Source organism: Microcaecilia unicolor, chromosome 4 (genome assembly GCF_901765095.1).
Source record: "Microcaecilia unicolor chromosome 4, aMicUni1.1, whole genome shotgun sequence".
NCBI lineage: Eukaryota > Metazoa > Chordata > Amphibia > Gymnophiona > Siphonopidae > Microcaecilia > Microcaecilia unicolor.
In genome coordinates this window covers 372,418,028-372,433,084 of record NC_044034.1, presented here as the reverse complement: position 1 = coordinate 372,433,084, position 15,057 = coordinate 372,418,028, and the positions used below count along the sequence as shown (strand labels likewise).

At 40.9% G+C, this 15,057-nt stretch overlaps 1 protein-coding gene across 2 annotated transcripts in view; it reads right to left on the bottom strand.

Annotated features, from left to right (window-relative positions):
* POLA1 (DNA polymerase alpha 1, catalytic subunit) overlaps window positions 1-15,057 on the bottom strand; it is a 782,590-nt gene that overhangs the window by 229,552 nt on the left and 537,981 nt on the right. For both annotated transcript variants that reach the window (XM_030202369.1, XM_030202370.1), the window contains exon 35: window positions 8,128-8,244. In XM_030202369.1, the coding sequence (XP_030058229.1) occupies window positions 8,128-8,244 (117 nt within the window). The remainder of the gene's footprint in view (window positions 1-8,127; window positions 8,245-15,057) is intronic.

Sequence of the window (15,057 nt, the reverse complement as noted above, 5' to 3'; positions counted from 1 at the left end):
AGAGGAAAGGGCGAATTTTGCTGATGTTAAAGAGGAAGAAGCGGCAGGTCTTGGCTATCTGCTGGATATGCGCAGAGAAGGAGAGGGAGGAGTCGAAGATGACTCCGAGGTTGCGGGCAGATGAGACGGGGAGGATGAGGGTGTTATCAACTGAGATAGAAAGTGGAGGAAGAGGAGACATGGGTTTTGGTGGAAAGACGATGAGCTCGGTCTTGGACATGTTCAGTTTCAGGTGGCGGTTGGGATCCAGGCAGCAATGTTGGATAAGCAGGCTGATACCTTTGCCTGGGTCTCTGAGGTGATGTCTGGTGTGGAGAGATATAGCTGGGTGTCATCAGCATAGAGATGATACTGGAAACCATGAGATGAGATCAGGGAGCCCAGGGAAGAGGTGTAGATTGAGAAGAGAAGGGGTCCAAGGAAAGATCCCTGGGGAACACCAACAGATAGGGGGATAGGGGTGGAGGAAGATCCATGAGAGTGAACTCTGAAGGTGCGGTGGGAGAGATAGGAGAACCAGGAGAGGACAGAGCCCTGGAACCCAAATGAGGACAGTGTGGCAAGAAGTAAGTCACGACTGACAGTGTCAAAAGCGGGGGATAGATCAAGGAGGATGAGGATGGAGTACTGGCCTCTGGATTTGGCAAGGAACAGGTCATTACAGACTTTAGAGAGTGCTGTTTCTGTCGAGTGAAGAGGGCGAAAGCCGGATTGAAGTGGATCGAGGATGGCATGAGAGGAGAGAAAATCAAGGCAGCGGCTGTGAACGGCACGCTCAAGTATTTTGGAGAGGAAGGGTAGGAGGGAGATGGGGCGGTAGTTGGAGGGACAGTTAGGGTCAAGTGATGGTTTTTTGAGGAGAGGTGTGACTACGGCGTGCTTGAAGGTGTCAGGGACAGTTGCAGTGGAGAGAGAGAGGTTGAGGATATGACAGATGGAGGAGGTGACAGTATGAGAGATGATGTTAAGTAAGTTGGTGGGGATGGGATCAGAAGAGCAGGTGGTGCATTTTGAGGAGGAAAGAAGGCGAGTGGTTTCCTCCTCGGTGATGACAGGAAAGGAGGAGGAGAAAAAGGCCTGGGTTGGTTGGTTGAGGGAGAGGGTTGAAGGGTGAAGAAGAGATGGCTTGGTAGTGAACTCAAGGTTGATGTTTTGCACCTTGTCGCGGAAGTAATCAGCCAGTGATTGAGGAGAGAGCAAGGGGGGGGGGGGGGGGGATGGAGCGGAAGGGACTTTGAGGAGGGAGTTAAGGGTGGAGAAGAGACGACGGGGGTTGGAGCTGAGAGAATTGGTCAATTGGGTGTAATAGTCCTGTTTGGCAAGGAATAGGGAGGAGTGGAAGGAGGATAGCATGAATTTGTAGTGAAGGAAGTCTGCACTTCCTCACAATCTGCTCGTATCTAATAGCGTCAAACAATTTTGTCTCATCTGCAAATTTGATCAACTCAATTGTTGCTTCTTTTTCCAGATCATTTATAAATATGTTAAAAATCACTGATCCCAATACAAATTTCTTGGCCATGCCCCTCCCTATTTTTTCTATCTAAATAAACCCCAAAGCAATGGAGAGCAAACACTGAATTGAAAATAAAAAAGCTCACCAATATTAATAAATAAAAGCAAGGGCTATAAACTTTAAAATAACACTACAGCAATATATATGAAAAAGGGAACCATCATTATGGTAATCCTAAACCAGGCTGACATAATATACATGCCATAAAATTGGCCAATCATAGGTCCCCACTAGCACACAATCATAGGTATCCCCCAAATGTGCTGCAACCGTGATTGAGTGAATCCAGTGAATGAAAAATTCAAATAAAATTTCCTCATACTACTACTACTATTTAGAATTTTTATAGCGCTACAAGGCGTACGCAGCGCTGCACAAATATAGAAGAAAGACAGTCCCTGCTCAAAGAGCTTACAATCTAATAGACAAAAATAAAGTAAGCAAATCAAATCAATTAATGTGTACAGGAAGGAGGAGAGGAGGGTAGGTGGAGGCGAGTGGTTACAAGTGGTTACGAGTCAAAAACTAAATTGTGTTTGTGTACATATATACTATCACATTTAATTCTCCCATAACATTCAGAGATAATGTAAGAATGTGCTGAACTTATCTGTAAGCAAACGGCAAATTTATTTATTTTATTTATTTGCTCAACAGAGAACTGTTTAAATTCTTCAATTCTAAGAAGCGCACAAAATTTCCAGCTCAGACTCGGCATCTTACTCTGGGTTCAAAATGGCGGTCAGCCATACACAATGGGGCCATAACTCCCCATGATGTACGTCCTTGACAGGTCTTAACACAGCAGTGGCAACAGCACAAGCAGTGTGAATCAGCATATTCCCAATTCTCCTACCTCCCATTGACCTCATCTGTCTGCATTTTTGGCACGGTGGGAACACACAGCACAGAGTAATTTGCCCTGGCTGACTGGTAATCACTCTAACTACTCTCACAGTGCCCAACATATTTTCAGTCTCTCTGCCACAATGCTTAGGGAATTATGTAATTTAATGAGATTATGCACATAGCACTTTAATTATGCACAAAATTATGCAAGGGTGTATCATAATGTATCTAGAACTGGGCAGAGGTTCAAGTGCTTTTTCCATATATACGGTAGTCCCCATACCGAATCGTTTATAAAGGGGGTCAACAGTTGACCCCTTTTTGTTGATGTTGTTGTTACAGAGATTTGATAATCAATAGAAATAAAACAAAATAAAACATGGAAAAGAAAATAAGATGATACCTTTTTTATTGGACATAATACATTTCTTGATTAGTTTTCGAAAGTTGCCCTTCTTCGTCAGATTGGAAATAAGCAAATGAATGATTAAATATTTTGACACCCACCAGACAGGACTTAGCAAAGATCTGGGTTTTTTAGCCCATTATAAACCATAAAATTGTACTGCTTTGTCACTCCTCCTGTCTCCATGCTTATCTTCCTGTCCCTCATTCAACCGATTCTTCCTGTCCCTCACCTATCCACCCCCATCCTGTTAGACTGTCACTGAAATGCTTTGACGTTTCACTTATATATACTGTCATCTACCAACATTTGCTTATTTCCGATCTGACGAAGAAGGGCAACCTTCGAAAGCTAATCAAGAAATGTATTAAGTTATGTCCAATAAAAAAGGTATCATCTTATTTTCTTTTCCGTGTTTTATTTTGTTTTATTTCTATTGATTACCTTTAAAAGTGGACTAACAACACGGCTACCACACCTCTCTACTCAGAGATTTGATATAATGCAGATTCATTTATAACACAGTCAAATATCTTAGACTCCAACATCTGCATTATATGGCTACAGTTCAATGTGGTGTAAAAGTGAAGGATCCACAGTGGCGTAGGAAGGGGGGGGGGGCGGTCCGCCCCAGGTTCACGCCACTGGGGGGTGTCGGCTCCGCGCTGGTGCACTGCCCTTTCTGCCTCGGAACAGGTTACCCGCCCCGGGTGTCAGCTCCCCTCGCTACGGCTCTGAGGATCCATCAGAAAAATTACAACAATAGATTTCTAAAAATATAAAATACAAATTAGCATAAAAATAAGCTCAGGAGCAAAACTTGTGAATCATGGGCTCTTGTACATTAATTAATGAGGGTATCCTTTACACACATCTTTTGACTTTCAATTCTTTATTTGGGAAGTTATTTTGATCCTACACAAGCACTTTTTTTTTTAACGTAACTCCTTCCAATATTCCATATGCTGGAAAGCACAAGTACTGTATGTATGAAAATCTATGGAAAAAAAACTATTTTTTTTTTAATAAACAAGTTTACTTGATACTTTGGTGCACTTCGATGCTTGGACATGAAAGACAACAAACTGTTGCTGGAGGTACAACTTATTGATAACAATGCATATTCAGAAAATATAATGATCAAGAATTTCTAAATTCACATGAAATTACGACACTACCAAAACAATCTGCAACAATATTTTAACTTTCATTTTATGAAAACTCTAGAAACTGCCAAAAGTACATGTTGATAAATCCATGATAGTGTTATAATAAATTCTAACCTTTTGACTTACTGCATAGAGTGTACTGAATACAACCATAGAAAATGAAGGCAGATAAAGACCATATGGCCTATCCAGTCTGCCCATCCATATCATCTATTATCCTTTCCTCTCCCTTAGAGATCCCTATGTGCTTGTCCCATGTTTTCTTAATTTCAAATACAGCCTTCCCTTCTCCATTACATCCATTGGGAGACCATTCCACTCATTCACTACCCTTTCCAAAATCAAGCAGATTATTCCTATCCCCTTTCACCTCCATCCTATACCCCCTTGTTCCACAGCTTCTTTTCAATTGACACACCTCCTGTGCATTAATGACACAGAGGTATTCAAACATCTATCATATCTCCCCTCTCCCGCCTTTCTTCCAAGATATACATATTGAGATATGCCTTATGAAGACCACTGACTATTTTAGTAGCTGCCCTCTGGACCAACTCCATCCTATTCATATCTTTTTAAAGGTGCTGTCTCCAGAATTAAACACAGTATCCTTTAAATGAGGTCTCACCAGAGTCTTATACAGAGGCACTGTCATCACCTTTTTCCTGCTGGCCATTCCTCTCCCTATGCACTCAAGCATCCGTCTAGCTTTTACTGTCGCCTTTTCTACCTATCTGACCACCTAAATTATCAGATTGTACTGATAATTTCACCCGCTATACTTGATTGCAGCCCAAATGCATAACCCTGCATTTTGTTTTTAGCATTAAATCTAACCTGCAAAATTCCAGACTATTCCTCTAGTTTCACTAAGTCCTTCCTCTTGTTATCCACACCATCAGGGGTGTCTACCCTATTGCAGATTTTCTAATAATTCCTAACATCCTATTTGCCTTCTTAGCTGCTACTGCTGCACACTGAGCAGAGGATTTCAATGTATCATCAATGGTGACATCTAGATCCTTTTCCTGGGCAGTAACTCCCAAGGTTGTATCATGTAGCTATAAGTTTGGGTTCCCCTTCCCTATCTGCATCACATTACACTTGCTCACATTAAATGTCATCTGCTACTTGAATGCCCAGTCTCATAAGGTCCTCTTGCAATTTCTTACAATTCTCTTCCGATTTATCAACACTGAATAATGTTGTGTTATCAGCAAATTTGTTTATATCACTTGTTATTCCCGTTTCCAGGTCATGTATAAATATGTTTAAAAGCAGCTGACCAGCAGGAACCCTGGGGAAACTGAGCAGTCCAATAGGCTGAGCACTGGGGGAACCAGATTCAATTCCCACTATGACTTCTTGTGACCCTGGGAGAGTCACCTACCCAGCTACAAAAAATCATATTGTGAGCCCAGTATCCTGTCTACCTTTGATTTTTCGGACATTCAACTGAGTGTGGAGTTTTTTTGGGCTACATGATGTTGTGCCGGGCCCACGCCTTATAGTCCGATCATCTTGGGCTAGCTGGGTGGCGTTACTGAACCCCCTTTTTTTCTCCACTTTAGATGTTGATTGATTATTTATTTATTTCAGGGAGACACTTGTTCCTCTATCCATTGTTCTACATACTACTTACAATGTCAACACAATACGAACTAGAACATTATAATTGATAGTGAAGGGTAAAGCAACGATGGAACACATAGGTAAGAAAGTAGGAAGAATTAGAAAGTAAGACTGATTGATTGCACATGAGGTCAGAGAAATGGTTAAATATTACCTCAGCTAGGATAGGAGTGGATAAACATGTCCTGCTGCAGTATAGGCAGCCTGAGTCACTCCTTGTGTGTGTGAGACTAACGAGTTAATTACTTCTTCCATTAAAGGCCTGGTTGAACAGCCAAGCTTTCACCTGCTTCCTGAAGTAGAGATAGTCTTGTATTAAGCGGAGCCTTTAAGGCAGTGCACTCCAGAGTGTGAAGGCTCACTTGCAGGTATCCTCTCGTGTAATGTCTTTTGGAGAGGGTGTGGTTAGTGAAAGTCCTTGAGAGGACCTTAGTATCCTTGGCGGTGTGTTGAGCATCATCCTATTTTTCAGGTACTCAGGGCCATTTCCTTTCAGGACCTTGAAGGTCAGACATAAAGTTTTAAATTTAGCCCTGTATTGTACTGGTAGCCAATGAAGATTTTGCAAAAATGGTGTGATATGGTCACGTCGCTTGCAACCTTCTATGAGTCTTGCTGCTGCGTTCTGAATCAACTGTAGCTGGTGCAGGCCCTTTGTAGTCAGACCATTGTATAGTGCATTGCAGTAATCCAGGCTTGATGTTATCATGGCATGTACAACTGGGATAAGATTTACCTTAGAAGTAGGTAGGAAGAAGTAGTTCCCCCCCCCCCCCCAAAAGGAAGGTCCTAGCCCACATGATCCATACCAGCCTTATTACAGCCATGATTCCAGCCGCCACAGGTATATCAAAGGCAAATAACCAAACATAGCAAAACAAAATTAGGATGATCCTTCACCACTGCTCTCAGTGTCATCGTGGTTGAGCCAGCTCAGGAACGCCTGTGCCTCTGGTACTTTGTTATAAAAGAGAGTAGTGGCCCAGTGAGTGAACAGCAACTACGTGGGATACAGGAGTGCAAAACAAATCTGTTTGGCATGAAGAGTGGAGCAAACCTATGCAAAAGAATGCAGCTTGGCCACTACTCCAGCTGAGTAGTCCTGAAAACATAACACTCGATCGCCTATATAGGTCAGAGATTTTCCCGATTGCAGTGATTGAAGCACCAATTCCTTATGTACATAGTGAAGGAGGAATAGAATAACAGGTCACGGTCGAGTACTCTGTGGCTGACGAGGCCCCACTCTATCAGCTCGCTCTGTCCAGAGTGGTCCAAGGTCAACCGAAAGCTGCAATTCCTCCATCAGCCAGGTTTCCAGAGTGTGTGCCAGATCTTGGGCTCCCAGAGACTCCGGACGTTCCACCAATTGTTAGTTGTTCCGTCGGGACCGATTCTCCAGGTCCTCAACCTTATTCTCTAATGCTGCGATCTTCGAGTGTTGTTAGGCCTGCAAATCCACCACCTCCTGTACCCAGTTCTTGAGGTCACTGGTGCGCTGCTGGAATGCCACAAATTCCCCCCCAAATTTGTCCAGTTTCACCTCCACTCTCTCCAGCTTCGCCTCTATGGGCTTAATATTTTTGCCAATATCGTCTCTAAGGGCACGGTGACTTCTGACATGATCTCTGTTGCCCATGCCAAATGACTGACAAGGTGGAAGGGCTAGATCCTGTCACCATCTTGGAATCTACCAGGAGTCTGTGATCCTGTGCTTTTCTTAAGTTTTTAAATGCCACACAGCGGCAAAAGGCACCAACTCCAGGTACCTCCAGCACACAGAAACAGTCTAGTATTAGATCGCTGAATTGCGATGGTGAAAAAAATGCTGGATGGCTGGGGAAGTCAGGGTGGGCAGGAGAAGAGTTATTCAGTGTCTTTCCTGTACCGTGCTGTCACGTGATCTCCCATACATTTGCATTTTTAAAAAAGGCTGTAAAGTTTAGGTACTAGTAATTAAAACTTTCCAGACAGAAGACCATTATGGTTTAAATCCAACATTTATGAAATATTTAAGACTTGAATTCTGGTAATGAGGATTTTGTTCAAATGTCACCTTTTTGAGTATTCAGCTTTTTTATTTATAAGTTCTATTTTAATTTTGGTATAGCTTAATTGGATTTGTTTTTAAGGATTTTTAATATTTTACAATGCTTAGAAAGACTAGACTACTGGAAGAGGGCAACATTTTCATGAAATTATTGGCCAGGACTGTTGTCAAAATGCTGGGGCCCAGGGCAACTGCTATTCTTGCATCTCCTTACACTGGCCTAGTTATTGGCACCTGCTATCTTTCAGCAATCACCAAATTCAGATAACAAGGGATAATCACCTAGGCTCCAATTTTGAAGTAGTTGTATGTCAGTCTTACAATGCAACAAAGAGAAACGGTTAGAGAAGTTGGATACTGAAGAAAATTTGTAACTCAGCTGTCTGAAGGACAAAAATAATCCATAAAAACACTCATTTTGACCGCAGTGTAAAGGTCATTTTCAAATGCAGGATATTGCTTTCAGACAAAAGAAATATTATTGAATCAGGTACTATATGCCTACCTCCAATCTGAGAGTTGCCTTCAGGCAGGCCTGGCATATAGGTCCATTTCTGGAGAAGTTGAGAGGAAGTCGACGAGTCCTGTTCTGACATGTTTGCTCATCACACATCAACCAACCCTGCAGAGAAAAAGGAAAAGGCATAAGCTTTACAAATGTATCTTGCTTAAATTTTGGACATTTACTGTTATTCCTAGTTGAGTGGTATTCCAACCTGGTCCTGGAGGCACCCCAGCCAGTCAGGTTTTCAGTATATCCACAATGAATATTCATTAGTATACAACAATAGGGCTAACAGTCAAATATACAAATTCAACAATATATATAAATAGCCTAATATTAATTGTTGATGAAAATATCAGAAAACATATGTTTACTACTACTAAAAAATGTTTTCTTTATTTGCAACACATCAATTAATGTATTATTTCTTAATTTATTATTTTATCATCCTAACTTTAATATTCCCTTAGCTCTTGTTTGTCTGTCCTAATTAGATTGTAAGCTCTGTCGAGCAGGGACTGTCCCTTCATGTTCAAGTGTACAACGCTGCGTATGTTAAGTAGCGCTTTAGAAATAAGTAGTAGTAGTTATTGCATTTGTATCCCACATTTTCCCACTGTATGGCAGGTTCAATGTGGCTTACATATTGCTAAAAAGGTGGTTACAAAATTTAGATTTGTAGAAGTCTAGTACATAATACAGAAGTACAATGAACGCTTATGTTGATATATTAGCATATTGTGAGAGGTTAATATTATTGTTTTCCATTTCTGAACTTTTCGTGATGTAAGGTGGTGTGGGATTAGGCAGATCCATGGGGGAAAGACTTCTTGAAAAGATGCGTTTTCAGGTTTTTTCTGAATTGTAGGTAGTTTTATGTGAGTTTCAGGTCTTTGGGTAGTGAGTTCCAAAGTTGTGTGCCTATAAATGAGAGGCTGGCAGCATGTGAAGATTTGTATTTTATACCTTTGCAATTGGGGTAGTGAAGAGTTAGGTAGGTTCTTGCTGTTCTCATCATGTTTCTTATTGGTAGACTGATAAGTTCCGTCATGTAATCTGGTGCGAGTACGTAGATGATTCTCGGGCTCATTTTCAAAGCACTTAGCCTCCCAAAGTTCCATAGGTTTCTATGGAACTTTGGAAGGCTAAGTGCTTTGAAAATATGCCTCTCTGTGGACTATTGTGCATATTTTGAATGTTATGTGAATGTTAATAGGAAGCCAATGTAAGTTTCTTAGGAGGGGTTTCGTGCTTTTGAAGCGTGTTTTTCCGAAGATGAGTCTGGCAGCTGTGTTTTGTGCTGTCTGTAGTTTTCTTATGATTTGATCTTTGCAGCCTACGTAAATACTATTGCAGTAGTCTACATGGGTTAGCACCATGATTTGGATCATGTTGTGGAATGAATCCCTGGGAAAGTATGGTTTTATACGTTTGAGCTTCCACATAGTGTGGAACATTTTCTTGGTCGCGTTCTTAGCTTGGCTTTCTAGCGTTAGGTTTATTTATTTAGATTTTGCTCACACCTTTTTCAATAGTAGCTCAAGGTGAGTTACATTCAGGTACAATGGATATTTCTCTGTCCCAGGAGGGCTCACAATCTAAGTTGCAGTCAATTGTTATGCCTAAGATTTTCAAGTGGTCTGAGATTGGGAGGGATGAATTCTGTACGTTAATTGCCAAGGGGGGAACATTATTGTATTGGGACGAGAGAATGAGACATTGGAACATTAATAAGACATTAATACAAACTTATCTATGCTTGATACACACCTACTGACTTCACTGGGCCATAAAAATGTGCAATAAAAGATCATATACCAAACTCTTTATATATTACTACTACTACTACTACTTAACATTTCTAGAGCGCTACTAGGGTTACACAGCGCTGTACAAATTAACAATTAAGGACGGTCCCTGCTCGGAAGAGCTTACAATCTAAAGGACGAAATGTCAAGTTGGGGTAGATAAGTTTTCTGAGAAGAGGTGTAGTGATTAGGAGCCGAAGGCGACATTGAAGAGGTGGGCTTTGAGCATTGATTTGAAGACGGGTAGGGAGGGGGCACGGCGTATGGGCTCAGGGAGTTTGTTCCAGGCGTGGGGTGAGGCGAGATAGAAGGGACGGAGCCTGGAGTTGGAGGTGGTGGAGAAGGGTACTGAAAGGAGGGATTTGTCTTGAGAGCGGAGATTACGGGTAGGGACGTAAGGGGAGATGAGGGTAGAGAGGTACGGAGGGGCCGCAGATCGAGTGCATTTGTAGGTGAGTAAGAGAAGCTTGAACTGTATGCGGTATCTGATTGGGAGCCAGTGAAGTGCCTTGAGGAGAGGAGTGATATGAGTATATCGGTTAAGGCGGAAGATAAGACGTGCGGCAGAGTTCTGGATGGACTGAAGGGGGAGTAGATGGCTACGTGGGAGGCCGGTCAGGAGTAGGTTGCAGTAGTCAAGGCGAGAGGTAATGAGAGAGTGGATGATAGTTTGGGTGGTGTGCTCGGAGAGGAAGGGGCGAATTTTGCTGATGTTATAGAGGAAGAAGCAACAGGTCTTGGCTATCTGCTGGATGTGCGCAGAAAAGGAGAGGGAGGAGTCATTCTACTAATAAGATGCTAGCTCAATTACATATTATACTTAACTTAAACCACTACATTCCAGTATTCAACTCTTGATTCAATGTCACAGTTCAAAACTTTACTCCCTGTTGTGAAAATACAAATCTTCTGCGACAGAATGGAGAAATTAAAAACATCAAGTTCTACTCAGACCTTCTCAATGGTTGGAAATCTGTCCATAAAATCAATAGAGTTTTCATCAAAAATTGTTCACCTGAAGAACTGTTCATTCACAAACGCTACCAATAGCGATGGATTTCCAATCAGTAAAGCAATTCTTAATATCCAATATTGCGGACTGAAAAGTTCACAGGTCTTTGCTTAAAATGATCCTCCATTCACCATAAAGATTAAATCTCATCTCCTTGAAAATGATTTCCTTAAAGACAAATTGTTCATATGTTTAAATTATAATTTGGTCTCTACATGGGCCATGTTTCACGACAAGTGTCTTCAGGAGACCAAATTTTACAAACATGAATGAACAAGATTAAATACACAACACGGCTAAATACACAAATATATCAAATCAAAACCTATGATTTTAAATGCTTACTGACTGCCAAATCAGAACAGGAAAACCAAGCTTCTATGCTGATGACGTTCTGTCTCTAAAAAATGTCAGCGCATGCGTTGCAGGGCAACCTCTCAATTTAAATACTACAAGGGCGTGATTTACGGTTGCCCCGGCAACAACAGACTCCAATCCACTTCCCTGTTGAGTCCATTAGGTTCCACTGTGTCCCACATATAAACAAATTTCTGTTCCTTAAAAAATAATTTCTTCTTGGTATCCCTCCCCCCCCCACCCCCCCCCCCGGTTTGTCATGATTGGCATAAGAACTACAAAACATAGTTCACTCACATAATGTCCTTTTTGAACCCAATGTTCAACCAACGGCGTATTGATTCGCTGCAGTTGAATACTGCTCAAATGCTGAGTTGTATGTACCTAAACCTTCCAAATAGTTTCACCAATATACTATAGGTTACATGGGTATTTAATGGCATAAACAACATGTGAGGAACTATAATCCACTGTGGATTTCAAGAAGAAATATTTGTCTAACTTAGGAATCCAAATCTTATCAGTTACTAATGCATGTCTGATTTCAGAATAAGGAGTTTATTCGCTATTACTAAGAAGTTCCCCTAAATTAGGGCCCCTAGTAAATGTAATAACAAGGGCTAGTGGTTTAAAATTGATCACTGGACTGCCTGTGCCTGAACATAATAGGGTAACACACAGGTTACTCTAGGTTCGGCTACCTTTCTTGATAGATAGAACAATCAACTCCTTTGAGCATTATTTACCCTCTTTAAAGCTTACCTTACTGCTTTTTGGGGTACCCTCTATCTCTAAATCGTTTATACATCTGTGAGGCTTGTTGCTTATACTGAAGTTCATAAGTACACAAGCACTTCAATTTCATAAATTGTCCTATGGGTATACTGTTTTTTAATCTCTTCGGAGGATGAGCTGTGTAATGTAATAAATATTTTGATCTGCTTCCTGTAAGCATGTATTAAAAAAAGTGCCCCGGATGGTATTGTAATATCCAAAAATTTCACCTGACGTCCACCAAGCTGGGTGGTAAATTTAATATTGGGGTCACATTGACTGAGATACTCCAAAATTGCCTCAATTCATCAGCACCCCGACCATATTAAAAAATGTAATCTATAAAACACTTCCATGCCTTAATATGAACTGACTGAGAATTAGAATATGCAAACTTGGCTTCATGAGATAGATTTACATGCAGTGGAGGCAGTGCATGCAAATCTCTCTTATGAATATTCATTATGGTATGCTGAAAACCTGACTGGCTGGGATTCCTCCAGGACCAGGTTTGGGAACCACTGCCCTAGTTATTAGTAACTAGGTCTCGTTGCATGAAATGGAGCTTGTGCTAAAACAGCATGAGTTAGTGGTAAAAGAACATGTCTCAACAGTAGCCTACATTGATAACTGCAGTCCTGAGTGGTATCTTCCACTTTTCAGGGCTATGCCACAGAAACAGAATCAGTGCAATGAAAGAATTACTGACAGAATTAATGGGCTCACAGTGTCTGATAAAGGATAATGCAGAGTAAATGAGGAAACTTTCCCTTTTTTATATGTATTTCATTCACTATGAAAGTGACTACGTTTAGTATATTAGTCTGTTCATCTGTAGCCCTCTATCTGCTGTCGTCTGTCTTAGCAGATAATAGAAGTTTACTTTCCTACAGCACTTGGGGGTCCTTTTACAAAGGTGCGCTGAAAAATGGCCTGTGGTAGTGTAGGCGTGGGTATTGGGCGCACGCAGAATCATTTTTCAGCGCACCTGTAAAAAAAAGGCCTTTTTAAAAATGTCCATTTTCGGCAAAATCAAAATAGCCACGCATCCATTTTGGGTCCGAGACCTTACCGACAGCCATAGACCTAGCGTTAAAGAATTTGGGCGTCAGATGCCACTTGGCGAGAAAATGAAAAATATTTTTCAGACGCGCATAGCGGATGCGCACCAAAATTGAAATTACCACAAGGGCCACGCGGGAACCGGGTGGTAACTCCAATTTGGCAAGCATAGGTGCCTAAGCGGCTTAGTAAAAGGGGACCTAGGTTTACAATAAGTTCCAGAAAACAAGGAAGACTCGGCTCATCTACAGTGAATAAATATAAAACAGTTTCCAAAAGTTTTCTGAACCTATAATAATCTTTTTTCCAATGGTAAGAAATTCCATATCTAAGGAGCCATTGTCAGAATCATCTGACCACAATAACCCAATTTATTCATTTTCTGTGCTGCAAGTAATTGAACTCGTTTGGTATAAATAGTTGAGAAGAATAAGACCTAACCCCACAGATATGAGGGAGAATGCAATAACTTCAGCAAAATAAACAGTAAAACATGAAAACAAGTCCCCTCATACTCGGAGCATACATTTTACATAATTACCACCTGCTTATTTTTTGCATACATACACCAATGCTATATTGGTTGGTCCTTGTTAGTCCAACTGCTTCTGAAGGCTTGTTACAATGTCAGTCTTCCCACTCCACTAGAGAATCCTCCCCCATCATACCAGCTTAAACTTAGTGGAGGAACAATATAAATATTCACATGCAAGTCATGTTTACTTTCACACTGAAAAAGTAAACTTTTTTTTAGTTTATTACAGATGCAGGAAGCACTTGGAACATGGCCTTATAGAAACACAGAAAATGATGGCAGATAAAGGCCATATGATCCATTCATATCATCCACTTCCTCTCCCTAAGAGATCCTACATGCTTGCTCCACACTTTGACTCGTCTCTACCACTTCTACCGGGAGGCCATTCCATGCAACTGCAACCCTTTCTGTAAGGATTAAAGATTAGAGGTATATTTTTCTAGTTTGTTATAGCTGCAGAAAGTACCTGGAACATGGCCTTATTCAAAAAAGATAAGAGGCTAAATGCTATCGGCCCGATATTCAAAGCCACTTATCCTGCTACAAGCACTGGAAAATGCCACTGAAAATCACTACAAGACCATCCTGGTAGTCCATGGGCAGTGCAATGATGGTCACAGGAGTTCATTACTAACAAGATAACTATCTGCATAAAGCTGGGACAGCAAAACTGATGATGTCTTAACTTTATCTGATTTCTACCTGGATTGTGCTGGCGAATACTGTTGAATCTGGATATTCAGTGCTAGGTATTATTTAAAAAAACAAACAAACCAAAAACAAATTGCTGATTGCCTTGGCTGAATACTTATCCATATACAAATAAAATTCAGCTCTTCACTTTATAGAGATCTCATCATCCACGGCAATTTGATTTTAATGATAGACTTTAATCGCATCAAGGTGTATGTGGTACCTGTCAGTTGCACTAGGATTAAATTTGATTTAGAGTTGTTTTGTCATGCGTAAAACTTTGGACATGTTGATTAACAAGTTCAATTACAGAAATATGACAAATTCTCTAGCTGTACTCTTGATGAAGTCTAGTAGCCCCATTCTGCAAAGGTACTTATAAGGAAATCGTAAGTAAAAGCAGAGTTCAATTTCTGACAGGCAATGTCTCCTATACCAAAGAAGCCACTCTGTAAGCAAACCCATTTGAATGTCTACATTTAACTGGCTATAAATAGAAATCCTGCAAATACTGTACACTTGGTGTCGACGTGAAATGACCCCAAATCTAAAAAAAAAGATACATTTCCCCAACAAGCTGGTAAAATGTCTGCTCTTTGCCCAATCAGACCTTGGCAAGGAAACAGAAAATAAATGACTTGCGTTTCCTAATGTATTACCACCAAAATAACATGCTGGTTTCATGA